The 27,672-nt window shown below is 42.8% G+C and overlaps 3 protein-coding genes across 5 annotated transcripts in view; 1 reads left to right on the top strand and 2 right to left on the bottom strand.

Annotated features, from left to right (window-relative positions):
- Window positions 1-547, bottom strand: part of LOC131883554 (acetylcholine-gated chloride channel subunit acc-3-like) — a 4,193-nt gene extending 3,646 nt beyond the window's left edge. For both annotated transcript variants that reach the window (XM_059231055.1, XM_059231056.1), the window contains exons 1-2: window positions 253-547; window positions 54-177 (exon numbers count right to left, since the gene is read on the bottom strand). In XM_059231055.1, coding sequence (XP_059087038.1) covers window positions 54-177; window positions 253-299 — 171 coding nt within the window. In that variant the 5' untranslated portion in view covers window positions 300-547. The remainder of the gene's footprint in view (window positions 1-53; window positions 178-252) is intronic.
- A 1,077-nt stretch (window positions 548-1,624) lies between these two features.
- LOC131883556 (uncharacterized) lies at window positions 1,625-3,953 on the bottom strand. Its single transcript, XM_059231059.1, has 4 exons — window positions 3,105-3,953; window positions 2,812-3,034; window positions 1,919-2,099; window positions 1,625-1,848 (listed from the first exon to the last, which is right to left on the bottom strand). Exons 1-4 carry the CDS (start codon window positions 3,349-3,351, stop codon window positions 1,747-1,749), a joined length of 753 nt encoding a protein of 250 aa, XP_059087042.1. The 5' UTR covers window positions 3,352-3,953; the 3' UTR covers window positions 1,625-1,746.
- Window positions 3,954-9,855: 5,902 nt separating this feature from the next.
- The window catches only part of LOC131883551 (nephrin-like), an 81,928-nt gene continuing 64,111 nt past the window's right edge, over window positions 9,856-27,672 (top strand). The window contains exon 1 of one of the 2 annotated variants that reach the window (XM_059231052.1): window positions 9,856-10,244. In XM_059231052.1, coding sequence (XP_059087035.1) covers window positions 10,088-10,244 — 157 coding nt within the window. In that variant the 5' untranslated portion in view covers window positions 9,856-10,087. The remainder of the gene's footprint in view (window positions 10,245-27,672) is intronic. The other variant, XR_009373618.1, reaches the window with a different exon arrangement.

The following is a 27,672-nucleotide window of genomic DNA, read 5'->3' as shown; positions in this document are numbered from 1 at the left end:
ACTGTACCGTATAAAACCAATTGTGTTTTGGTCACATCCACACCAGTTCTTACATTTTGAATGTCATCCACATCAATGATTTCCACAATGGTGAAGTCAAGTTCCACTAATGCTGGAAAGGTATCGGGTTCATTCTTGTTGTAGTCATTGGGTAGCTCGAAGAAAAATGACGAGGTGCTATTAAGACGACAAAGTGCTCGAGATTAATCGGTATTCTTGAATCAAGCGTAAATATGCGGAGATTTGCCTTACCACCCATGTGCAGACAGGAAGATAAGAATCATCAGATACAATTTCATTTAGCAGACTTTCCCAAGGCACTTTGTTTTCCGGCTCTTTTTTCACTTCATTCTTCTGTAAACTGGATTGGAACTGGGTGGAACCTTGGATAGGGAAGTTCTCTTACGTCTTACCCCGTCCAATAATGGTTGCCAAATGAGGTTGAGCTCAGACAAATTAAATCCACGCGCTCCTTCTGCACACTCAAGTGACATTTCCATCGACATTTGGAGTGGCAGGCGGAACGACGCCTTCATAATGAACTGGCTGTCTCATAATCTATCTACCTGTATGTGCCTACTTACAGTATATACTCAAGTTCCTCTTATGTCATAGGTGGGTGTTTGAACAACAACAATTTGGATTTATGGTATACTATTAGTATTTTGTGGTTCTTTAGTTATGTGAGCTCAAAATACTGTTACAATTTGCAACATTGTGGGTGTCTACTCCAATTGTAAGATGTGATCGGTTCATTACCATTGGTTCTTTTGCACTGTAAGCTCCAAGTTGTCACATTGAAATTTTGTTGATGAGTTTTTGAAGCTTTTGCAGTCTGATGCACATCAGGGTTTATAGTTCTGCTCTTGTGCAGAGGTAATGTTTTGTATATGTGTAGTTAAGATAAATGATAATTTCAAACACATTGGTAAAAATTGACAAATAACCAAAAAGGCCAAAAACTAGTCTCAAGTTTTCTGAGTTTGAATCTGTTTATGTTCTGGTTATAAGTAATGATGTGAATTGATTTCACGTGATTGAAGATGACGATTTTAATTTGGTGCATTTATGTTCATTGTGATTCCCCTCTTTCATTTCTGGAACGTAATGCCCACTTGTGATTGGCAACTGATTGTGTCTACCTCGTATTGATAAATGAGTAGATTGGAACATGTTGTGCGAGAAAAAAGCCTTATAATTGAAATAAACAAACGCTCTTGTCTTCAGGGCGTTTCTTTATGAGTAAGTACTGCCCACCCACGCTTCTTGCAGTGGTTATAAATAAAAAGACCGCATTCAACAGATATTTGCCTTTTACATTAAATAGGGTTTTCGCAAATCGAGATTTCAAGGCCAAATTTAACTAACATATGGGACAAAGCAACGTTACCTTGAGGAGCTCCCTGACAAGGACATTTTTAATTCATTCTCGGACGAGTACTAGGAAAATGTATTTATGTTCCGATTCTTTTCAGTACTATGCTAGAGACCTGTGGCAAGTGTTTGCCTAATTATGAAGCTTTGGTTTTCCGATGATGGAATGTCAATGGTGAGTCCTCCATGGAAAGAACTTGGGTGAGACCCTCAAAAATATCGACAAACCAAACTCGGGCAGTGAACGATTTTGTACTCGCTTTATTGTTAAACTATTAATGGTAGTCCTTGAGAGACAATTCACAGAATTTCGAGCAAGGACGCAATATGGACATTGTTTGGAACACCTAAAACCTAAGCCGAAAATGATTGCTAAATTTGATCGTACCGATCTTTGATGTGCTTCATTGAGACGTGACAATCAGGATATGCCGTATCACAGCTGTTGGAGTCGGCGGGCATTTTCTTAGCATCCTAAAGCACAATGGGAAAAAAATCTCGTAAGCACCAATGCCTGATGCAATATTATGATTGAATTGTTTACCTGGTACTCATCCATCTGCTCCATTAAGTCATCCGTCAAATTCAAATAATTAAAGACGTCTAAGAAATCCATTCCATGTCGAGCTCGAGTGGTCAGATGTCCCAAATCGTAATGGTAGATTTCGCATATGATTTTCTTTCGGCAGGACATGTCTTTCATTGTTTCGCTTCCCATTTCATATCTGAAAGAATATAAAAAAGAGAGGCATTGATTACCGAGGTTCCACAGACACAAATCATATCCGGGCAGCATTATGAAACGATTTGATCTCAAGCACTGAATTTCCGTTGGTTTCTTTTGGTCTCAACAGGTGGAGTAATGTTCATACGACTTAAACGAGACCTGTTCAAAACAGTTACGACTGAAGCACCCTATCGGTTCTTAAACTGAATCGCCCTCGGCTGTAGCAAATTATCCGAATTTGATACGATAACAGGTGTTCTGTGCTTGATTGACGAATCTCGAATCGGGATATTGGACTACATAGTGTACTGTAGTCTTGACAAGATAGACCATTCACTTTTGGAAATGACACTCGAATAGGACATCAACCTGGGAGCATGACGAAATTCAAATTCCCCTACATCGAGATTCCTTAAAAACGTGACAAGCAAATTTAAGAGAAGAAATCATCGAGTTGTTTAGATGACCGTTCTTAAAGTTGATTTTCACAGATGTTCATCGCGGAAAAAGGAAATGTTCGCAAGAGAGCGAGAATGAAAAACTTATCGGAGGAACAGATGTTGAAACACCTTGAATCATTCAAGGTAACTGGTAACTCTTGGTCAAGTTCAACCAGCCAATTATGAAGGGTCTCTCAACCATACGGTATCAAATTCATAATCCCATGCTTTAACAGCTCACAAAAGAGAGACAGTAAATTATTCACTCACGTCTCTCGTCCCAAAGCGATCCATTCCAGGATCTTGTCCAAGCGAGTGTTGGAAGCCAATGAGCGATAAGTGCTGGCAAACGGATCCTGGTACTTGGGGTATTCTTGGTAGATCTCGCTATTGAAAGTCTCATCTTTCCTTCGGTGGTATCCACTTGACGAGGATGAGCCACCGAATCCATAGGTCCTGTTGTAATACACATCCAGAGCATACAGCGCTATTTCTAGGGTAACAATGTAAACCCAAGATTGAAGCCAAAGTGCGATTATCGTTAAATATCGTTTTGGGCTTACCGAAAAGAATGATGGCCAAGATAATCCCCCCTCCAATGCCCAAGATAGTTGTAGCAGTGTTGTTGAACAAGCCATTGCCGGAGAAATTAAAGGTCCTCATTTCAAACGATCTTGCATCAGTATCGTAGTAATCAAGATCGAGATCCGTCATGAAGCCATCGTCATTCCGTAGATCCATGGCTAACCCTAAGGAATTGACGCACAAAGCAAAACAAAGGATTGTCAAAGAAATCCTCTTCGCACACATATCGCTAGTCCGATGGATATCTCTTAATCGTGGCACTATCAGTCCGAATTAGAGCGTGGTACGCGATAAGCGTCCTTGTTTCTAACGAGAGGTGTTCACTGAGTGACACTCCGGACGCGACTGAGACTGGAAAAAAAGGAACCGCAAAGGTTCTCAAAAGAAAGGGAGGGAAAATCGTCAACGGGAATAAACCCAGCCAACGGACACCCGAAGATTCAAGCGTGCCCAGGGCTTGTATGTACACATACTATTGTACGCAACGTACCACACAAAAGTTGGTAACGCATAAAGTGAAATAGACATAAACTATTTTCTAATGATATCTAGAATTTGCTAATGGACGGGATGGTAAATGTGACTCGATCAATGAACCTGATAAGCCACGACGGTCATAGCGAGAAACAGTTTATGGCTTTTCTTCTCATTACGATCTCAGTTCATTCTATTGTATGTTTGCGGTGACTGCCAAGGCCCCGTAATCCATAACATTGTTTCTATGCACACCTCGTGTCCATGTACATATATTTTGCTTAAACCCGCAGTCATTAGTGAGAGCCATGAACAATCAAAATCCGTTTGACCCCAGTTAAAACCAAGAGCTTTGAGAAAATTCTTGTCAGCATAAACATATCACAATCTTTTTTTGTTTTTACCGTGGATCTACAAACACGTTAATTCTTGACTGTCCTGTGCATTCCACATGCATGCACAGTCTGGTTATTAAGATGAGGGCGTGTAAATTGCGTGGAGGCAACCTTCTTGGACGGTTTGAGTGCCACCAGGGGCAAAGGACTAGTTCAAAAGAACACTGGAGACAACCGTCAGATGGTAAAATCGCCTCCGTTTAATACAAGGTTAAACGAGAAAAATCCGATTTGATGGAACGAAAGAAATCACCTTCAAGCGCGGAAATACGGTGTTTATGATGATTAGCGCCGCCACCCGTTGTCCATAAGGACGTCATGCCCAGATTAGAGTTCGGAATTAGACTGAGAAAATAACTCTTGTGGGTATTGATTTGATTTAGTGGGTGATACTGAACTTAGAGTTCAAGTTGAGTTTGTTACATTACATAATTACCACAAAAGTTATGAAGAAACGTAGTTGCGTTTCCAAAAATGGCAAGAGGGGTTTCTTTAATAGCGACGATGGGTATTACAAGGGAGCAATCAAATCAATCAATTCTTATCAAACTTGGATCCGTATTAGGCAACATACAAAACCCAAATTATGTGTTCCATTTTACCGATTGTGCTTTGCTCAAACATCGATAAATGCATGATTCAATGAAACGATAGGAATCGATGAATAATGGTTTGAAGTTAATGGCTTTGAATTTATCGAGCTTCCTCAAGTAACGTCTGTATTGAAATGATAAACCTACTTACCATCATTCATGCTTAGGTTCACGATACGTAATACTGGACACCATAAGTACAAGTACAAGCACTGCTATTTTGCAATGTCGTATAGTTCAAAGAGTGGTTTTAAAAAACCTCCCAAACCTTAGAGTTTCTTCTTCTCTGCCCGTTCTGAGCTCGCCAGTAGCAAAATCTAAGTTCTAGAATTCATTTCAGCTCAAGCTACATACCCCAACGGTAAAATGACAACCAAAAATGAGCATTTGGAACAAAGAATGAAGTCAATTTGTAAAGCAATGCGCCCTCACAGTATAAAAAAGATCAGGAATAAGTCAATGGTGTGCCATTTTAACCCAGACCATTCGTGTTGACTCTTTTTCGATCAACGGGATGGCACCCTTCATCGGTGCATGGCGCGGCAGGATGGCCCTGTTGCTCGTGCTAGGCCCATGGTTGCAGTACCAAGTGTGGGTGCATCGGAAAGACCATGCAGGTCCGCCTTGATGACTAGTGGAACTGATGGGAACAATCATTTGGAAGAAGAACCTACCTTAGCCAATCTCATTCTTCTCGAGGGAATCTATCCTAGATCTTAGTCCACGAACCCCTAAAAGGAATTAACATTACGTAGGTTATCCCTGTGAAGTCAGATTTCTTCCTCATGTTTTCATTACTTATACATATCTTTCACACCTTAAATATCATACGCCTAGTTACCATAGCCCCAACTTCACAGTCAATCCAAAACACTTCTGGTTACACCTTCTAGTTAATTGTCACTTCATTATTTTTAGGTAATGCCCATGCATAGCATAAATAGTCATGACGTAATCATTCTAATCGTCACACTAAAATCCTGTGGCACTTTTTGGCTTGGCACGCATTTCTTTCACTGCCTCCCCTCCCCTTGCCCCTCCTTACCCCGGTACGTAGTTGGGTGGATTCTAATCATCCGTCTTTACTTTTGTTTATGCCTACTACTTCTCTCACTCTTAATACCTCCCTTAGACCAGATATTCCCTCTCTTGTGTATACTTACACAATCTGACAATAAATATCTAGTCAACAGCCACCGCCATTCACGCTCACACTGCAGACCCTAACATGACCACAACTTATGCAGTTTCTCGGTAACTCGAAGTTTGTGATTGGCAGGGTTGTCCAAATAATGCAAATAGAATTGGCAAAAAATGCTATTCAGAGCTTATTTTACCTTGAGATTACCACGCGCCAAAGCCAAATATATTTAAGCATGCTAGGTTACTAAGTTAATTCTCAATGTAGAATGAGCTTTGAAGGAAAGCAACTTGCGTCATGTCAAAACATTTGGGCTTGAATCTAGCATCAACAGTGTTGTGCTTGCAAGTAAGTATACCTTACGAACGGAAATAAACCTATCAATCACTAGATACTTTGGCCATGCACTGAAAAACCTTGAATGCTTGAGCTGTTCAAAAAGCTAGATAATCACGCCATTTAGGGAAAAAAAGTCGTTTGAAAAAAAACCAAATATCAGGAAATGGTAAATGATTACTTGTCTTTCAGTTTCCCTGTTATCAGGAAAAACTGGTAAAATCATTGCAAAAAAACTCGAAGTTTGAGCCGAAATGGTGACAATTGCTAAGAATGATGCAAAAAATTGGAAAAAGTGAAAAGTCATGCATTTGCATTTTTCGGACAGCCCTGATGATTAGTCACCTATAGTAGAATCTGCAAGGGGTTGGTAGACGATCCAATTTTTATATGTATCAGAATCTTTTCCTTGCACTTCTATTTTTTTGCTTTGGCTTTCCACGGGCTTTTCTAACCACTACAGGGTATGTAATCCCAAGTACTGTTAAAATGAAAGTTTATATCTATTTATTGCTTTTTAATCCTCATATGAGTTTTGGTCTAACAACGAATTTGAGTTGGCAGACTGAGCAAGTCCTTGAATGTAGAGTTGATCTGGAGATGCTACCAGATCAACAAGGGCTACGTATTCCCATGAACTACTGTATATTTATACAATAGTTCATGATATTCCCTACAAATATTACAGGGAAGCAGATTAAACAATTAAGGAACCCGCGAAAGAAGAGATGTGGACTTCATTGTTCGAACTAGCTTAGATTATCGAGGGCTTGAAGGTGCTCTTAAAATGCACATTAAGCCTCTACGGTCACTAGAATTGACCCTAAACCCTGGGTTGGGACAAAGCTCATGGATTCTTTTGAAGACGTACAGTATCAGATACCTTTCGTACCTCCTCTGAACACATCCAAGAGGTGTCTCATTCTTGTGATGTTCCTAGTGAATCATCTTTGGACTTATTCGACCTTTTGCAAACCTGCTGATCTCATTGGAGCCCAAATGGGTGAAGCATATTCAAGATGTGGTTGAACAATCGACTTGTACAGAGTTAGCATCGGGATGCTGTGTCTGGACTTAAAGTCTGATAAATCCAACCACACATTTGAAAAGCTTTTGCCACGTCCAACTGGATATGCTCATCGAACTTTCCATTATCTTGGAGGACTACACCTAAATCCTTCATGGATGAGACCTGCTCAATGTCCTTACCTTCATCATCTAATAGTGGAGTGTCTAATGGCGTCGACCCAAAGGTCATTGAGCGGAATTTCATTCCATTCAAGGCCATGTTACTCGCAGCAACACAGGAATAAATTTGGTCTAGGACCTTTGCCAGACAATCGGAGTTCTGACCATTCCTACCAACTACCAATTTTGTATCATCAGCATAAGAAGAGATATTGACATTACTACAACCAAGCTTCTGAAGCGGAGCAATGAAGATGATTAAAAGGAGAGGACCCAAAATGGAGCCCTGAGGGACGCCCGACTTGACATCATGATGTCACTATGGGATTCCTCAACCTTAACTAATTGTTTCCTACGATAAATGAGACTTCTTAGCCAATTGAGAACCTTGCCTTGGATCCCAATCTCATGCAGCCTGTTAACTAATAGGCCATGATCTACCTTGTCAAAGGCCTTGGCAAAGTCGAGATAGACTACATCAACTGACTCATGCCTTTCAAGTCCCTCAATAACTTGCTCTAAATGCTCAATCAGTTGAGTAACCGTGCTAAAATGTGCTCGGAACCTGTGCTGGCTAAGAGGAAGGGCTTCATTGACTTCAAGAATTTCAACAAGTTTGAACTTCATGATCTTCTCAAACACCTTCGCAATATTCGAAGTAAGAGAAATTGGCCCACAATTACTGGCGAGCGACTTATCTACCCCTTTGAAAATTGGAACAACGTGAGCTAACTTTAGTGGAGAGGGAAACTTGCCCTGATCCAAGATGCACCGCATCAACTACGAAAAGACAGGAGCAAGAACCAGTGACAATACTTTTTCTTTTTTGTTATATGAAATGGCTTTTCCATTTGACCTAATGGTACGATTTTGAATTCGGTAACCGGTTTACAATACCTTCAATTTGGGATTGCTTGATTCCAATTAATCTGGATTCTATTCATCGCTGCTTTTGGAAGACTTAATAGTCAAGAGTTTTAAAGTGCCCAGGCACACATACCTGCAGGATTCCTCGCGACTCAACTCCGAAATGGAAATTAAAAAAATGTTAATGAATGAACGAAAAAGCTATTCTGAAATCCTCTTTGTTGGTAGGAAAAAAAAGGTTATGAATGTCGATGAGGGCACGTAACAGTGTTCAAAAGGACCCATCTTTTATGTCAAAAGTTGCAAATCAAGGGCCCATCTTTATGACCCAACTGTCCATATGTAGCCAACAAGGATCCAAAAACTGCTCCAAAAGTTTTGTTTATCTTGTGAACGATGCACTTTTTTCTCTACGCTGTTTTGTTGTACCAAAAGTTTCCAACGTCGTTTGATGTTGGAGCAAGTGTTCCCTCCATAAACACGAAGCAACATGTCCAAGGCCCTCGATCATGACCTTAGAGGTATCTCCAGGGATTAGAATACTGTTGTACATCTATAGAGTGCATCTCTTCTGAGCTCAAAGAGTAGAACCTGGTGACTTCCTTTTTGAGTATACGTACAGAACGTATCTCGCATGTGAAAACATGTGTTCCAATTTGGGCCCATGAGAAAAGGTTTGTATTGCACCTCCTGTCTAGCAATTGTCTATGACCTTAAATTTAAGGAATGGCCTTCAGTCCCTTAAAATAGGCCTTTGAGAACAAGAGAGAAATGGGAGTCGACCTAAAACAGTCCCTTGAGACGACATTTTCGTCTTATCGGGGGTATGCTTAGAAAGGGTCACCAGGGAAATATATTTCGAGTGTCGAGAGAGATAGCTTTCAGTGCGTGTTAAACAAGTATTCAAGAAAGTTATTCTCTTGTTAAACGCAATGATGGTACAATACTTGTTTGTCGAAGTTGATTGGCAACTCAAGCTATGGCAAAAAATTATTGTAAGAACGTTCGAGTTTCCGATTCTTCAAATTGTTCCGTTTGTTGAAACCATTAGCATTAGAAGTTTCCTTACTGACATAAATCCAAAGCAAAACATACATACATACATACTCAAAAGTTAATACTTATATGGAGATTAATGGAGATGGAGCATAATAATGTAAAAAACAGACATCATCATAACGGAAACAAAAATAGGATTCCCTTGAACAACATCTGTCATATTTTCCGATGCTTTTACAACTCCAAAATGGAATTCTGTCGTGACACCCTGTTCCTTTTTACAAGTTCAGTTGAAACTTATTCCAACTTTGAAAAAGAGGCCCTTTGCTCTTTGTCTTTTTGTGTCCCGAAAGATCCCGAAATCGCCGTTTCATGTTCATTTAGGTACTCAAACAACGGTCTAGCAAAGTACGCGTACACTCGCGTACAAATCGGATTTCTCAGACATACTCCACGCAACAGAACATTTTGTTTGTTGACAACCTCTTAAAAACCATTCGAACGGGCCTGTTGATTTTGACCGGCTCGATGCACCGCCTTTCGCGGTTGAGCGAAAGGCTCGAGCTATTTCGTTCATCGCGCTGCCCGACAATTCCTCGTGGATACGAGAAGGTGGATGGATGAGCTCTCCCCGTCCCTCCCTCTCTTTGGCCGGCGGGGTTGTTGTATCTTCCCAACTATTGACACTTTTGGGGGCCCTCAGTTCGAATTGAGTCTTGTCCCATGACGCGTATCCGACGTTTCATGATTGCTCAACTGTCGAATGTGTACTGTCAACCTGAAATGGGTGATTTCTCGAGTGACTGGAGTGAACCGTGACAATTCATAGAGTCTACATATGTATGTACATTTGGTTCTATTATTCAAGTGGTTATGATGCATCCCGTAAATCCATGTTGCCAAGATAGAAGCCAGTGAAGTGTTTGTGTTTATCAAGTCCAATCTTTGACCACCCAAATTTAAAAAAAATGGCTCGTTTTGGTCATTTGCCTCACGAGTTCTTGATCAGCATGAGCATCATTTTCGTGGTGTGTCAATTACTGGGCTCCTCACTCGTGTCTGGCGAGCCCAAAATCGAAAACTCCGAGGTCCTCAAGGAGCTCGGCCTCGAATTGGAAACGAAAGGTAGGTTGTAATTTGGAACTACGTTAAGGGCTTCGTTTGATACCTCGACCATGGACGGAATTTGAAGCTTACGGAATCCCCAGTTTCACACCCCAAAATTTGGTACATGTCGATCGGAGATTTCTTGTTACACTCGAATCCTCGATTTGGACCTTGAGAAATAGCCGATAGCCATAAATAACCCCGGGAGCGAAGAAGTCTTCTAGTTTTGCACTTCGAATTGGAGGAAGATATCGCTTTTGGTCGCCTTTTTTTGCACAGCGAAAGAGGAAATTGTGGACCCTGTTTTGGCGAAGTTCCTCGTGCTGTTTCTTTCTCAAGGAACAAAGTTGTTTCACACTCTAAACAGGTTTTCCGCCTTGCTTGTCTTCTTTCGCTTCTTCCTCCTCCTCCTCCTCCTCCTCCTCCCCTTTGTCTAGCTCTCTTTCGTCTTGTTATGTATTTCCTCAAACTGAAATGGCCAATTCGATGGCCTTCAGGATCAATTGTTTTTGTCCAAGACCAAAAGTTTGGTTCATCTACAACCCCCCCACACCCCCCCCCCCCCCCGCTCTAAAATGAAAAGGATATAAAGGCCCTCCTATTATTGAATAAACATGAATCAGAAGTTGTACTCCGGGTTCAAGAAAAGCAAAACAAGGCCTATTTTGACCTAAAGGAACTTTTCCCGTCATGTCAATAATTGAAGGCCATTGTCTTCTGGAGCTGAGCGTAATAATAACATGTATTTTCAACCATTAAGTGTAGCAATACTAGGTAGTCGTACTGGTGACGTCATGAAAAATAGAATCACCAGTAGTAATATATCCCTTCGAGCGCAATCCAGTACTCCAATAATCAATACTTGAAATCAAGTTCAAGTCGAAAGACGCACACTAATTCAGAGTGCACCCTCTACAATATTAACTTGCGCGTCATTGTGAACAACATAATTTCGTGATGATTGATCCAAGATAAATAGCTTTCCTGATCTGTGATCTGACCAATCCTTATGGTAGATGGAGCAAACAAACAATCTTCGAGTATGGAGTAGTTTCATAGGCGATTTCCACCAATTGTTGTGGAATGTCGAACATGAAAGAAAGGGTGGAAAATGGATCCGAGTTTCCGTTGAAGATGTTATCTAATCTCGTCGATTCACTACAACGATTTCGAATACATCATAAGTTCATGTGTCAAAAAAAGGCGATGGCAATCGGTGACACGACAATCAAATATCTCGGTGAGCGTTTTTGTCCCCCTCCAATCCACTATGCAACACTCACTCACTCACAGTGAGTCAACAACCAATGGAATTACCAATGGTGAACATGCTCTCATTGCTCCAGATTGATGCCTATCTACAGAATATTTAATGGAAATGCACATCATCATAATCTATGACCAGATATCATCCGTGGAAATTGGAAGGGAAGCTGACTGCTTGAAAACGGTGTTTGATGTTTGATATGCAAACAAAATAAATTTCAACTACCAAACAGCGAGAGACGAAGAACGAGAGAATCTGGATGGATGTTGCTCGAGATTTATTTACGATTTTGTCTCAATTGATGATAACTTTACGAGCCTACTGTTTTGACAGTTTTCTGAAGGCCTAATTAATAGGACTGTTCAAATTTGGGATCGTCAGTCATATTGACTATGGAACAAAAAATGAACCTCTAAGTCCATAGACAAGTTGAAAATTACTGATTTCCCTTTCAAAGACAGAGTAATATTGCGAATGGGTTGAGTAGAGGAATCAAATAGTAACAGAATCCATGATTTTCTTATCATTCCGTCACAACAAAACCACCGAGTACTTGCCACATTTTGGGCGTGGACAAGTTTCTTGGTTTGTTCAGACTTTTTGATCAGAGTGATTCAAAACAACATGGACTTTTGCATATTCGAGGCACCACTTGCTAGTGCCTTTCTTGTAGGCAAAACAGCAATGAATGCCACCAATCTTTTTCATTCCTGAGTGGTGCGCTCAATGCCAAGTCAAGCCATAATAGAGCAAGCTCTTGAACCCATACTGTTCTGTATATATTGTATATATATTGTTTAATGCGTGCAAGTTAGATTTTGCAAAATCCAGTTGAGAGTAAGTCGCACTCACACAAAAAATATCCCCAAATATTCCTCAACACATTTCGAGTCATTTTGCCAAGGAGGAGTTGAACTCTTCTTCTCAAACAAACGAAGACACCCTAAAGCAAATCCTGACACCCCACCCACACTTTCGGGCCAAATCCTCGTGGCCGATCCGTGATCAAAGTCGATCCAGTCGGCGCTTCTGCGAACTCGAGTCCACGGGAATTCTGGCCTCGGAGCCCCAAAGTGCGTTCTTCAAGTGTTTCGAGAAATCATAACAAACGGAAATCTCAAGGAATAGAAGATGTAGTAGATACATACCGAGCCCAACAATGAACAGTGTGGGACCTCTGGAACATTTCGATAGATGTGTTTGTTTGCATAGAAGATTTGCAGATCTGCAGATAGACCACATACATACTCCCTCCCCCTTTGACTGAGAGCTTGCTTACTTGAAGGTGTTACCTCCCCAGATGATCAACTCCGAATCTTCTTGGATCATCTCTGCTATCTCTTGCCGGGGCCACAGTACATACAACAAGTCAACCGTGGACTCAATTCAATCATAAGAATAACACTCTTCAGATGATTTGCCACTATTCCTCTGAAAGCCAAGGCGAATGCTTGACTCAAAGGATTCACCCAAACAGACACCCCATCTCGCTTCTTCTTGGGGGCCATGTTTACCCGGCTTCCGTTCGAAAGTCCTCGCCAATCAGATGCTTGGGTGCCAGCATACACAAAAGCTAATCCCAGTCAAAGTACACGTGGGCCCTCTAAAACAAGTCTCGCCTCTAGCGACAACGAAGCAGCCTCTCTCGTTCGGGATGTTCTGTACACTCTATGGACCGAGGGATTGAGCTCTACTTTGCTTGAACAACGTAAAGAGTAGCTTTCCCAGAGCAGAAAACGTAAGCATTCGCGGTCGGGAAGTGAGGAGAAAAAATCCCTCAAATTTCCCACCATGGATCTTCGTCGGCTCCAAAGTTCCAACCCCTCGAAAGCACCGGCGGTCTTGTCTGACTGATCTCACACGTAGAAAGAAATGTGCCTGGCCACCTCATTCCAATTGGCACTGGGAAAAAGAGCTTGAATGTATTGGATCATCACCTCGTTAGGTCAAAGTTCTGTTAATCAGCATCACATGATCTGAAACTTGGGGACAGTTAAACACGGGGAAACGCTTTGGTCCCAATCATCTTGGTGTGAAGACCGCTCTGAAGTTGGTCTATTCTTGGGAGTGCTTGCGGTTTCAAAGAGCACTATACTTTTGAGTGTGTAACAGCATTCCCAATGTTTGTTTTCGGGCCATCATTAAGGGTGAAAATCAAGAAACGCTCATGTCAAAACATTTGCCCCGTAAACTCGTGGGGGAGGGGTAAGGGGGTGGAGGAAATACGAGGAGCCTGCCCTCGTAAAAAGTTTACATCCGAGAAGAAGTGCTAAATTTCCGACCAAAGCTTGAGAAACTCAGATACACTTTTCTTGCAAAGAGCAGATGGAACGATTTTCCGGGCGTCTGTTGACACTTACTTGAGCTAGATACTGTAGCTAGCTAGCTGTAACCCCATTGAGCACCCAAGGGATGTTCTCTGCTTGGTCTCGGTTCGGTCTAGCCAGAGCTATTCTTCAATCCACCCAAGTATCACGGAGTTATTCGCAGAACCCTACCCAATCCGAACCAAAGACCTCCATAACCGATTCATGGCAATGGTTGTCTGGCATAAGCCATGTGCTAATCCCTGAAGTGGGCCCAGTTCCTCAATGAGAGTCTCCAAAGGTCTCTTGGTGGTCTGAAGTCCCTTGAGTGCATGTGAGTGATTACCTTGTCAATGGAAGGGGAATTATTAGCTGAATTGGTTCTGAATGGATTGACATAATGATTTTTTTAACCCTTCCTTGGCTATGTTCGATGAGATTCGAAAATCGGGTTTTTCCCGAACCCTCTCTCCGTTCCTGACCGGTTCGATTTCAATAATAGTAAATGCACCCGTTCCAACGGAAGAGAGCTCAAAACTAACGGTCAATCCGACTATTTTAGTGAAAGTGAGTGGTGACATGTTGAGGCCATAAATTGGGATTTGAAAACTATTGCTCTGAAACTTTTGATATCCAAAGGACTAATTCAGAACATGTGTGTTTATATTTTTCCCTTCCATTTTTGACAGATTTTGACGTGCACATCGCACACTAATCCCTCTTTATCAGACATGAATGGCTTAAATGCGGTGATTTAGGTCATCGATTTTTAGGATCATCTAGAAGGGTTGCCACCATTTTCCCACTCCTATTTCGGGTTGCTCCTTCCCCTAACGAGACGTTCATAAGGTTTGGGAACGGAGCTGAGGAATCGTTCCGAGGAATTACACGGTTTAGATTTCCAGATTTGGTTACGTAGAAAACATTACAAATAGCTGAATCAGGGTTCTCAAACTACGTGTTAGTGCTTGTCTGTATCAAGATTGGCTCGAACACGAAAAGTTTTTCCATTATGCTCAAGATCAAAATGTCATGCTGAACCCGAGGCTATGCGCACTTTCCCATAAAAATATGCAAAGGGTGTAAACCTCGAGCGAAACAGTTTTCTAATTTATGATTTTGAGTTGGATTACCTTTCGGTTCGTTAATGCTACTAATAATTAGTAGATCATACCAGAGTCGGGGTTTGCTTTCCGAGTCCTCTTTGTTGCCTGACACTTGACAATTTAACAGCTGTTTGATTCTGATGAGATGAAAGAGGTGCCAACGGTTTACAAGCCTTATCCTAGCTTGTCATTTGTCACGAAAGCAAATATGGATTTGTTATCGGTGTGATTGTGGTACTGGAGAACAACGCCACCTGATCAGGATCCTTATGGAGACAAAGAAAAGTCAGCGCCCAAAATATTAATCCTCTAGCCTCTAGCTTAAGAGCAGCGGTTAGCGAAACACGAGACGCTTGGAATGAAAAGTTATCAAGGTTGTTGAAAAGTGGGTGTGGGCATATCATTGGAGCAAATTGTGGTCGGATACGATTCGATAACTTAGTTTCACTCCAACATTGGGCAAGGATTTCAGCATGGTGGATATATATAGCAAAAGGAGAGGAAAAGGATCACTTCCACTTGTAATCAATCCCATTCCACCTCATGGTTCCAAGTCCAACCTCAGCGGCCTTTTTCTTCAAATCAAGGCGAAGAGAAGTAGAGAAGAGGGGAAACGATCGAAACTTTAGATTCGACGACCATTTGCAAAACCAAAGAGCCATAAAACTGAAGAACCAGGAAAAAAGTTAAGGCATCAAACTTGTCTTGATGGGCTTCTTCCGGCCAGTTTTGGTCTATTTCCTCCATTTGGACGCACTCCTTGAAACCAACCTTGAGACCACTAAAGGAGGGAATTCCTGGAGTTTGCTGAAGGACTTTCACGGCCAATCCCAGATGAGCTAACTTTATTGTATTGATTGGAAAAAGACGAAGCTCACAGAAATGAGAGAAATGGAAGAGGCCGCTTTCTCCTTTTTCTTCCCGCCCTCCCCCCCCCCCCCTGTCAAATAGGTTCATGAAACCTCAAAAAGGGGAATTTGGAGCGCCATTTGAAGTTGAGAGAACTCTCGGGCAGGCCTGTTTGAAGGCTCAAAACTTTGACAGTTCTGATTACTGTAGTGGAAGCAAGAATCTCATTTCATATACAATTTCAGGGACACAGAAGACAGCTCAAATTTTCTTGGCCATAAAATCTGCTCATTTCGAGAAAGAGCGCTACTCAGATTAGACCCAGTTTTATTGGAAGATAAGGCACCAATCAAGACCCAGTGTTTTTTCATCCACTTTGTTTAAAGGATCATCTCGGGAATCAAGCCCAATTTTAGTCACCCTGGGCAGTTCCGTATCTTGTCGTGAAAAGGACGTGCTCAAAATGTAACGTGGTCGAGGGGCAATGGCCGAGAAAATTCGGGTCTAACGCCAATTGATGAACAAGAGGGCTTGTTCATCGGCTGCAGCAGGAGGACTTTCAATCAGGATTTGTGACTCCCAAATCTTTGAGGTTGTGAAGACTCCTTGAAGCGTCTCTCTGCCATCCCTCTTAAGCCTTGTGTGCTTAAAAATCCTTGACAGTCTCCGTCTCTTTTTCCCCCATCCACTTTCTTGCCCTTAACTTCTTCCACCTGGCTAACGAGGCTGTAATAACATAACCATTTTCACGAGCAGAAATTGAAACAAGACCTTTACGAGGTTCTTCTAGACTCTCGAGTATTTACACTCGCGTGGACACTAGCCCCGGAACAAAGGGAAACTTTTCACGTCCACAACAACCCGGTGGACGACCCGCTGTGAGAATACAGCGAGGTGAAAGGTCGTCGCCATTGAATACCACATTCGAGTGAGTTGGGCAGAAAGGAGCCTTGGAACAAGAACAAAAGTCTAGAAGAACTTGAAGTGGTTGGTTCGCCTGTCACTGGTCTCGTTTAGGTTGAGCAAGGTCTACGTGATTGGAATGAGATCCGAGGAGCGACTGCAACAAGAAGGCGGTCACGAGCTCAGACACGCCACCACCTCGTATACAGTAGGACCTCGCTACGTTCGGCAGTGGATCGGGTGGGCATTAAACATGAGCAATTATCTTCATGCTTGAGACGCGTCAGCGATTATTTTACAACAAATCAAGAACACTTGGAAGGACTTCCTACATGTGGGACGACATTGCTCGAGTGTTTGCCAGGCATCGGATGGTGCGGTCTGGAAGTGGGACAGCCGCACTGTCCGCAATATCGACTGGCCACAACTCGTGTTGTTGGCTCCAATAGTCGTCAGTCTTCTGTACTGAATCTACAAGACGTTCTACTATAGTAGTAGGCACTGTGCAGTGCTGGAAAAAGAGCCCCGAGGCATTGGAGACGTGGGGCCCGTCCATCTGTGGAACTGGCGCAGTCTTAGTAGTACCTCTCTAACTCAGGATCACAGTTGTAAAGATGTCTGAGAGATACCGAGTTAAATGAGAGCGGCCAAGCTGGAGAGACGACGATTGCACCTCACCAAGGCCCGATCGTGATGAGCAAAGTTCTGATCAATGTGGTGCCATCCTGGTTTGAGTTTGACAATCGCTAAAGGAACTCCACTTCGTCGTACGCATTGAATAAGGTGTATTGGGATCAACGAATGTGCGATTTCGATTCCTGGATCTACTTCCGATAAAAACCGATATCACTGAGGTTTACACAGGCCTAGGCCAGGCTTACCACAGGGTCTAGTCAAAACATCCGAATTCATCCATTCTCCAATACGTGACATGGTCTCTCCACTCTCGATATCCTAAGTGGAACACTCAAGCGGTGGGAACAGAGAAAATCTCGACGGTTCCTGCCAAATATTTGCTTATTTTTTCTTATTGGATACACCTCCTAATGCAAGATGTTGTTGGTTGGATAAGTGTGAATTGAATGTGCTTTGTCATCCATTTGGATATCTATTCAATCCCACCACTTGTGGAACAATCTAGCAACGGACTCGCGCTTTCCGGCCTTCAGAAACAGTCTTTGAATTGCATTCAGATCACGTGTCCCTTGTTTAACATTCTGTAATTTTGCAGAACTTTCCTTCCCTATTCACTGCCGTTTTTTTCTCTCGGGGGCCTGAAGAAGGAGATGTGTGGAAAATATTGCGGAAAAACGAACAAACTCTATCTCTTTTTGGCTGCAATGTAGTACTTGAACACTCCCACAAAAAGTCTTCTGTGAGGTCTCAGTGTTGGTGGTGGCGATGGTGGACTTGGACGTGGAGGCCCTTGCATTCTCTGCAATTCAATTGGGCAAAGGCCAAAAAGGCCAACTCTCTTGCATTGGGAATGTAGAACGAAAGAGTCTTGATCTCAAAATACGTTTCCTTGACGCTATCAGGGACAAGATCGAATCAGGACATTCATAGCGTTTGTCCTGGGAAACAGTGTTAGACCAGAGATTTGGACAAAAAGCGTTTTAAAGAAATGAAAAGTCAAACGGTTACGAGATCCCATGGAATCATAAAAATTGGCCGTCAATAATGGTGAACAGGGTGGGAATGGAATCATAATAGGACACTTACGCCGACTCCTTTTGTGGAGGGCCATCAATCCAGTTTTTGGTATTATTCCAACCACTTCATAAAATCCGACAAAGCCGTCACAGGGCAGTAAAACCGAGCCTCTTATGGGAGAGCAAGAGTACAGTAGTCCAACGGCAGAAAATTAGCATCATTAAGTCCCTTCTTTTTTGCACCTACTGATCTTTTTCGGCGGAGTAATTTATTCTGGGAAAGATAAAAACACGGTCGGCCCCCAAAATTGAGGCATTACCGGCAAAAGAGTAATTAAGAACGGGTTTTGCAACAATCAAGCACAACACTGCCAATAAGAGTATAAGCCATGGCCGACGTTTAAATACGGATTGGACCATTTGATCCTGCCATAAATAATAAATAAACAGCATTGAGTGGACTCAAAGGAAAGGTCTCAGTTGTGTTTCACGGATCACTTGCAATTTACCTGCCTTACAACAGGACTGAAAATTTTAATCAATGAACCCAAAATGAATTAGACTTCCAACTCCGTCAAAAAGACAGGCAAAAACCATTCAATCATTACACGTTTCACCATGAAGTTGCATGAAAGTGCCAAACCTTTCCGAGAGAACAAGACTGCGTCCGAAAAGTAAGTGCTCAATGTCCCATAGACATAAACAAGGGCAACAAACAAGCTACGAGCACAAGCAAACCAGGGAACAGAAGGGCGGTCGGAGCCAGAAAGGGGTCTGTTTTTGGTATGGATGAAAGGATTAACATATGTACGTACCACAGACAGGGCGCGTGTCTCTTCCTTTTCAGAAAGGGGTTTACTCATAGCTTTGGGGGACTGGACCTATTCGTTTTCCCATCAATAGGAACATCATTCATTGATTTCTTCATTCTTTCGTCAACGCATAACCGTCTTGTTTTTTCGAGGTTGATCAGGCCGAAAAGATGCCGTTTCCCTTTCCAGGCAAAAGTGCATTGGCGAGGGAAGTTTGGCTCGCTGTGTGTCTTCTCAAATTTGTTGGATCTGGAACCATTTTTCCCTGGCACACAATCAAAGTTAGCTCGCAAGTCAGAGATTGATTGGCCATCCAAGAGGAGGGCCAAGACGAAACTTTCCGCCCGCTGACCCAAAAGTCTCAAGCGATGTCCAATTCAAAAATTGATGCCCATGAAACGAACTTTTCGCCCATTCCCCATCGCCAAAGATTCATGGCCTTTGAAAATATTGGCCAAACTTGATCCGTGCCCGTATTATTATCATCATTTTGATCAGGATTGTTTGTCCCAGCAGAAGGACTTGACAATTCGATAATGGCCATTCGACGCGCCCAACTCAACCTCGGACTTTGCACCTTCGTATGTATGTACTGTTAGTGAGTGGTGAGAGTGGATTTCCAATGTGCAAAAGATTGACAGCACATCAAATAGAACAATGAACAGAAGGGTAGAAAAGTGAAAACGAGAGCGACATTTGTTCTGACGAAAAATGGTCTTCACCTTGTCATATCCGAATGATCAATTGACGTCAAGCCGCGACTCACTGTACTGTACGTACGTAGTATGTACAGTAGGACAGTAGGACAAAAAATGGACTTTCTGAATGTAACCCTGTACGAAGCAGTCGGTTCGAAGCACAATTGCGATGATCAAGGAGCAAACATCGATCACTTTCATGAACTTGACTAAAAAGTGCCTTTCTTGAGCCGTGACCCCTAGGATTGCTCCATAAAAAGTGAAGTCTTCTTAATGGCCAGGAATTGGGATATCTCGAATAAACGACCGAACGAATGAGAGAGCGAAGGAATAAGAAGAGCTTAAGGCCAATAAAGCCAGGGATCTGTTTCCATTTGGAGTAATTGAGAATTCAGACAATGTACGAGAACGGATGGCAAAGTCAGGATCAATTTGTCTGTTCAATGTCATATTGAAGAGGGGACGAGAGTGCTCCAGAAATGCTACAAAGTATACATACCCGTACATGTGTGCATTGCGGCCGGCCGACTTACTAGCATGAACTCGCATACTTACAAACAGAATAGAATAGGCAGTCATGCACCGTAAACGTCTTCCTCTTACCTACTAAGAAGAATACTCCCTCATATATCTTTATACAGTAGCGGTACGAGGTCCTGGAGGAACGAACAAACACTTGGGAGAGACTGGCAGAGTGACAAGTCGCCCTCTAATGGTGCATGTTGCGTTTATAGCGTCTGAAGCCCATTCAAGAAGCTCGTAATAAAGGCCACATCAAGTCGAGTCACAATGACAGCGGCAAATTCTGCCAACACAAACAGGGTTCTCGGAGTGTCGTTGGAGCGAGTCTGTCTCAGTCTTCTTGGGACCCCTGGAGGGTTCAAATTCAGGGCATGCTTCATTGGAATGAGCCAAATTAGCCAAATCATCCATCCTTCTTTAGCTCGTTGACGGATGAAGGTAGGTAGGGAAACCAGGGACCTCTCTTATGCTGGACGGGAGACTGGGCGGGGGTTATGTGAGCGTGCATTGGACAAGTTCAATGGGATAACTTTAAAGTGGTCCATGGCGTTTTGAACTTTGAAACGTGGGGAGTGACTGCCAAGGATCCCACCAACGATCGGGGGTGCCAATGCCAGATATTTGTTGGTGTGGTTGTTGCTGTTGTTGTTGAGCTGGCTTGGGTTTCGCTGGATTGTATGTGGACCCTGAAATTCACCAGAATCAAATCTGCCAAGTCATTTCCACATCATATTTATAGAAATGACTCGACTCTTATTAGATTCATTAGCTGGAACATACATACACGTATACTCTTACTCCTTGAGCTGAATTCAGGCCCATTCATATTCTCAACAACGATTGGTTATGCAGATCAAAATCAAACACGGACCGGGGGGAGAAATAGATGAATGGATGGATGGATGGATGGTGATGAAGCTCGAAGGCAATAAAAAAAGCGTTTCTCCTTCTGTAGACCAATAATGGTTTGGGTCGCTTGGCCTGAAACGAATGCTCTCAATGGCCTTTGAACTTGAACTGCTCTCTTGGCGAACAAATTTTCACCCGGAAAATCTCCTTTGAAGCCTTCTCTCTCTCTTTCTTTCTTTTTCCTCTCTCTCTCTCTCTCTCCGATCTTATCAAAGTGAGTCCTTTCCAAAAATGGCTCTGTTTGAAAAGGAGACTTCTTTAAGTATTGGAATGACAGGGAAAAATTCGGAGAAGGCCGGGATCTTTCTTTAAAGAAAACGAACTCAGGCAGTAATTTTGGTGAGAAGATTCGTGTCAAACAACTGACAATACGATTTTGAACACGACACTCGTAAATATGTATGCACATCAAACCAGACATGACTGACAGGCTCCCAGGTGAACTACGACGTCGAGCTAATTCTGTTTTCAATTTCCAGGTAAGAAACCAATCCTTGTGTTTGATGTTCAAACAGAGTCTCGATGGAAAAAAATGCCACGGAAACCGAGCAGAGGAAAGAGGTTAAACATGCGTGATTTTTTGCTTCTCTTCATCAACACGAGGATTGGAGCAAAAACTAATAATAATCGACCTTATATAGTCATGAGACGACATAGAGAGCGTGAAATCCTCAACTCTCAATTCTCACCTCTGAGGTGAGGAGTCTTCATCAAATATTGGAGCTATCATTTGGATCATGAAGTGAGCTTTGGGCGGATTAGCAAGGATTCTTGCTCAGGATCTATTCCGCAATAGCTGTGATATGAGACTATTTATGAAGCCATTAAGACATAAGGTGACCGCTTTGATGCTCTATCTAGCCCTAAGACCATGGTGTGCTTTACTCACACCACGTAATCTCGTGTCGGAGGGACTTCACTTCAAGAAATGAAGGACTTTATGTGTACATACGTGTCCGTACAGAATGTTTTGTGGGCTCACGGTTACTGGCTTGCTTTGCTTTGCTTCATGTTCGAGTGCTCATTAATATTTGCAGAGCTCATAATTAGAGCGGACAGAGACATGAAGTAGTACCACTCGCCATGAAATAAATGCTCACGAGCGAGCTTGGCCCCTCGCTGCTCAAGAACAAGAACAAGTGTCTGATCCAATGGCAAAATGAGCACGGAAAAGAGGTGAAATACGACTCCAGTCCAGTCTGAGTAATGCACTTTTGGAAAGAAACTACCTCCTCATGGCTCTTGCAAGCCTATCTAGAGATCTGGTTGCTTGCCTTTGGTGTCATTCTTGTCAGTGGTTCTGAAATGGTTATGCATTTAGAAGACGGAATTAGAATTGTGCACGGCTCGAGAAGCATGACACACCTTCAAATGCTTCCCTTCCTATACAACGAGAATGAGCTCGGGTCCGTCGTTTGCCTTGACCTGGAATTCGACCATGATCGGTTGGAACAGGTTCCCTTTCAATAAAAGAAAATCGGCCTTCCCCCTGTCTTTTTTTTTCATTTCAAGCCTCCACGAAGGTTGATAGCAATTGAATCGAACCTCCGATTGATCATGTACATATTGCAGGCAAGATGGCCCATTGGTTTATGGGGTCAAATACGCCCTCCAATACATTACATGTCCTATTGGAACGTTCGAAGAAGGGGTGGGCGATAGAGTGTGATCACACGAAATTGGAACCATCGCGAGAAGATAGGGGAGGAGAGTGGGAGAAAGATGTGGGACATGTAACGACAAAGAGGTCATCCTGAATGAAACGGGATACGAAGGTCCTCAACACCTCGTCCTCTGCAGAATTTCTTCACCTCGAGAAATGGAAACCTATAAAACTTAGGATTTCAATTTCTATCTCTTCACCTCCCTCCACTCTGACCCTATCAAAAATGTTGCCGCCAGAGTACTATATCAGCCCAAAGGCATAAAAACGTGGCATTGGTTAGTTTATTCCAGCTCTCTCCAGGTTTTTTCCATGTTGAAGATAGCTTCAGTGTTTTTTTTTCTTCTGGTGTGCCACCTCCAGAAGTTTGAAATGTATGTAAGAAGTAAAAATTTGGAAGATAAAACTTTTCAACCGGTTCTAAATCCTACGTTCGTACACATGAGTATTTTTCAGTTAGGGAGGGAATGGGCCAATGCGTTCTTTGTAATGTTTGCCGAACGACATCCTCTCCAGGCTTAATGACAGCAATTATAGCCACATTCATTCGTGCAAAAGGGTCGCCAAGTTACTTCCACGATTTCCACTCCAAACACAACCAGACCAAGTCGTTCTTCTTCTTCTTCTTCTTCTTCTCCTTGTTCTTCTACGTATTTTTCCTTGACGAGCCCAACCAAGTCGAGGCTCCATTCAAAATGAACAACCACTTGTCTGTTGGCACTTGCAAAGTTCTGTTTAGACTCAACCATGTACTAAGAGGCCAATTCGAGGCCAAAGGAAACACACGACCACGAAATACTGCGCTTTGATTCTGAAGTGTAAATAGAACGATTGAAGGATGATGGACCCAAACGTATTTTTTGTCGGTGGGAAGTGTTTGACTGGGGTTTTTCTCCCGCTTCAACGACCAAGACGATGTCATTACGTGCCCCGTAATTATTTGAATGTTTCATCAACTTGAACCATTCGAGGGAGTGAATGGTCTTGGCCCCGAGCGACATCACTTTCATTATGAGCGTCGACCAACTCCACTTTTGTTATCTATTATCCAGTCAATGGCACAAAAGGGCTCAAGTGACTAATGTTCTCGCTTCTCGCCGCCACTGAGATATCATCTCAGAATAGCAGTCTATACTTGCTGCTACACACATATACTCTGTAGAGCACGTTTTTCTTATCAAAACCTCGGGTTCAACTCGAGCCCGATAATCGAAACCCATCCAATATCAGCCATGTAAAAAATTCCAATCATCCATGGGATGCTCCTCCTCAGGGTGGACGACAATCGACATGAAGAGCCAATAGACTGGCTAATTCCGGAGGCTGCTTCCTTGAGTACGCTTTCTCCTCGAGTTGAATGTGGAATTTGGTTCAATTTCATTTACCCCGGGTCACGCTGTAATCAAGCGAGTAACACGTTAAATGCACTGGTCTGTCTTGTTGCTGCGGAATTTGGTGGTTCATTTATTTGGTGAGCCTCCGAGTTGATGTTCATGTACAGAGGTAGAAGCAGGGGAAAAATCCATTCCTGTAGTGGATTGAAGACACATGTTTGATGTGGCCCAACACTGGCGTTTCTTGGACGATGGGAAGGAGTGCTGGCTTGTCTTCATGACACTTGTGAGGAGGTTGTTATTGTTGTCTAAGAGCCGCCCGTTCATTCAGCCACGCCAAGTACGTACTACCGGACAGAGTACTAAGTAGTAAGTACTCGCTCGTACTTGTACAAGAACGACGAAAATCGTGGTTCGTCTGGGGCGTTACTTTGAGCTTCCGGCAAAAGATTAACACCATCCTTGGTCACATGCACCTACCGCTATGGGTACGTTAGGCAAGCGGCGAGACAGAGATGGAGTGGGCAGTTTCAATGTCAAACATGGTCACACAATAGATTGGCAGCCAAGAAACGTGCTTGCCAAGAACAACTTCATGTTCAAAAGATATGACTTAGGACTCGGGGGTTTTGACTGGCGAATTAAGAAACGTGATCAGACGATAAACGATAAGCATTGTAAATGGGCGGTAGCAGGCTGTGCCAATTTATGGGCAGGTTCTGGTCCCTTGGCGTTATCCCTATGAGACACAGAGAGCGAGAGAGAGAGAGAGGTGGTTGGAATGGACTCTTCGGAATGATCATAGTCATTGGGACAGAAAAACAACACTCCAATCCATCAGATTGTTGGGTCGCCGAACTTCTTGATAGTGACCGACAGTCTCGAGCCCTTTGGGCTTGAAATTAACTCATTTCAATCGAACAGATGAGGGGGTAAAAGGCATAGTCAAGATATCGAGCCATTAGAACAGCTCATCTTCATCCTGATCCTGTCATTCATTCATTCTGCTCTGTAAGAAGAAGAATTTCTGAATCTCGACATATTCGTCCTTTTTTCACATCTGCTTTGGATTTGACCTTTCCCATGTTGGAGTAAAGTTATCAAGATCAGGTGAACTGTCCCTCAGGTATAATTCTGACATTCTGACTAGTATTACTTTGTTCTTGAGGACGAGAAAGGACTCTCACTTCGTCTTTGAGTTAAGCCAAATCTAGACACAATTAGTTTTGACATTTCTCTGAAGAGAGTCTCACCTCTTTCCTTGCTTTCTGCCGCCCTCAGCCTACCGCCACTCAAAATTGGACTTGTAAATGGGTTAGATAATTACAGTTGACGTTGTTATCTAGGACCGTTTTAGAAAAGAACCTCACAAGGTCTGTCCATCATTGAATTGAGGCTTCTCGAAATTTGAAAAGCTAGAGCCCACAAAAAGTGTGATTAGTTAATGATCGTCCTTAACCTCAAAGAGGGTTGGACCTTGGAAATCACCCTCCCAGCCTCAATTTCGCTCCTCGCTCTATTACATCTCCATTGTCCAACAACAATTGGAGCTGCGGTGAGCGACTATAATTTGGATAGCATTTTGAATTTGCATTGCTTCAATGGCAAACATGCTCACCACTGATCAATATAGGCACTTCCAGAGGTCGTCTCCATCATTGCACAACATACACTCCACATTTGGCCAAAAGTCGTTCTTTGAGGTCAATTTCAAGTCTTTCTTGGAATCAAATGAACACTACCTCTGGGTCTGTCTGGCCCTCTGAGGAGGGAAATGGGGTGCGCCCAAATATAGAACTCTTTAGGAAAATTGGTCACGAAAGACGAAACAGAGAGTCTGAAAAGCCTTGGAGTGAGACAGGAGCATGTTTTCGCAATTTGAGTTTAACTCTTCCATTTGTATCAGGTGAATCGCTTCAAGTACTTGGTTGGCGCTCAGAGCAAATTAGGGTGACTACGAGAGTGACGCAGAGGAATCTTGGAGGCAAATTGGGGACTCATGAAGAGCTGCCATTACGACGGAAAGAGACCGACCAGATCTAAGTCAGGAGGCTTCAAGGGAAAGTACTCCGTTCAATTACACGTACGACAGACGTGGTTGAAACTAGCCCTTGGCATTGTTGTCTATCTGGTTGGTTGTTATTCGATTTGCGGTCACACTGTCGAGGAACGAAAAGAAAGTTTTAATGTAAGCTCGTTTTTCCGGTTGTGATGAGATTTCAGAGGGAAAAAAGCGGAAGAGGAAAAGATGCTGGCGACTAAAGACTTCTCATTAAACCATCTGTGAAATCATGAGGGAAATGGCTCAAATGAGCGAGAGCTTGGGACGGGAAATGCATCGTCCAACCAACCTAGGGCAACACGTAAGACACCCTCACAAAGACACGATGATGAATGAGAGACAATTCATCAAAAAACAAAGGAATTTTCCATCCTTGTCCGGTTTATTTTAGCACAAAAACCCTTGTTGTTTTCTTATGTTGGTTATCTGCTCCTAATCTGCAAGCTTTGCCACGGAAAATGGCTATCTTGTTCGTAATCTCCGGACAAATAGGCCACCGAATGTAACAAAAACAAGGAAAGTGCACAACATTATTCTCGCGGCACTTTCAGCGATCTCTTGAAACAATTGGGCTTTCGCGCACACGTCACACGTGAGCAAATGTGCTCAGCTCTAGTTTTTACTGACAGAGTGAGTTCCTCGATGTACGGTATCGGTGGTTTTCTCTTTGTTTGTTTGTTTGAATTACAATGAGGAGTTGCTTTCCAAAATTGCTGGCCGAGGACTCGGTGGTAGATGGCAAGATCGAATATCCAGACAATTCCAACTCACGGTGGAGAAACTCAAGATTGTGGATTCGTGGAGAACAAACACAAACTTGTCTCGAGTGGTAATTGATTTTCGAATGGTTGGCTCTGTGGACCCCAACTGTCAACACAACTTACTCATGTGGTTTTTTCATCCATACGTTTCATCTTGTGATGGAAGAAAATTTTCAATCAACCCCGCGGTAATTGCCCATGTATTTCCGCCACTCAACTTACGAGAGAAAACATGGCTTTGTAAATGTTTCGGCGCCAATTAACGGGAAAATCGAGGGATTAGAATCCATAAGAGAAAAACATCACTCGACTTCTCACTTGTAATCCATTAAGACCCGAGGGGTGAAGGGGGTGAAACAAGGGTTGGAATGACAAACAAACCCGAGACCTCTTTTTCTCTCCCAGTCTCTTAACTTATTTCTTAAGTGCTCTGAAGTCATCTCCTCTACTTGAACTAGTCATCATTTTCAAATCAAAGCAATCAAAACCTTGTTAGACGGAATTCAGCATTCGGAATTCGAACCCGCGGATCCTCGTGCATGAGCACCTCGAAACTCGAATCCTTTTCATCGTCTTTCTTTTCCGCCAGAGTTGGTGAGATA

The sequence above is a fragment of the Tigriopus californicus genome, chromosome 7, assembly GCF_007210705.1.
Source record: "Tigriopus californicus strain San Diego chromosome 7, Tcal_SD_v2.1, whole genome shotgun sequence".
Taxonomy (NCBI): Eukaryota; Metazoa; Arthropoda; class Copepoda; order Harpacticoida; family Harpacticidae; genus Tigriopus; species Tigriopus californicus.
The sequence above is the reverse complement of the archived record's forward strand: the minus strand, read 5'-3'. Positions and strand labels throughout refer to the sequence as shown.

What these genes read in the sequence shown, in the direction of transcription:
- LOC131883556 (XM_059231059.1), bottom strand. Translation starts at nt 3,351, where the DNA reads ATGTGTGCGAAGAGGATTTCTTTGACAATCCTTTGTTTTGCTTTGTGC. An exon ending in ATCGCTTTGGGACGAGAGAC is followed by an intron (nt 2,100 to 2,811) that starts GTGAGTGAATAA and finishes ATATTCTTTCAG; the next exon opens with ATATGAAATGGGAAGCGAAA. An exon ending in AGCAGATGGATGAGTACCAG is followed by an intron (nt 1,849 to 1,918) that starts GTAAACAATTCA and finishes ATTGTGCTTTAG; the next exon opens with GATGCTAAGAAAATGCCCGC.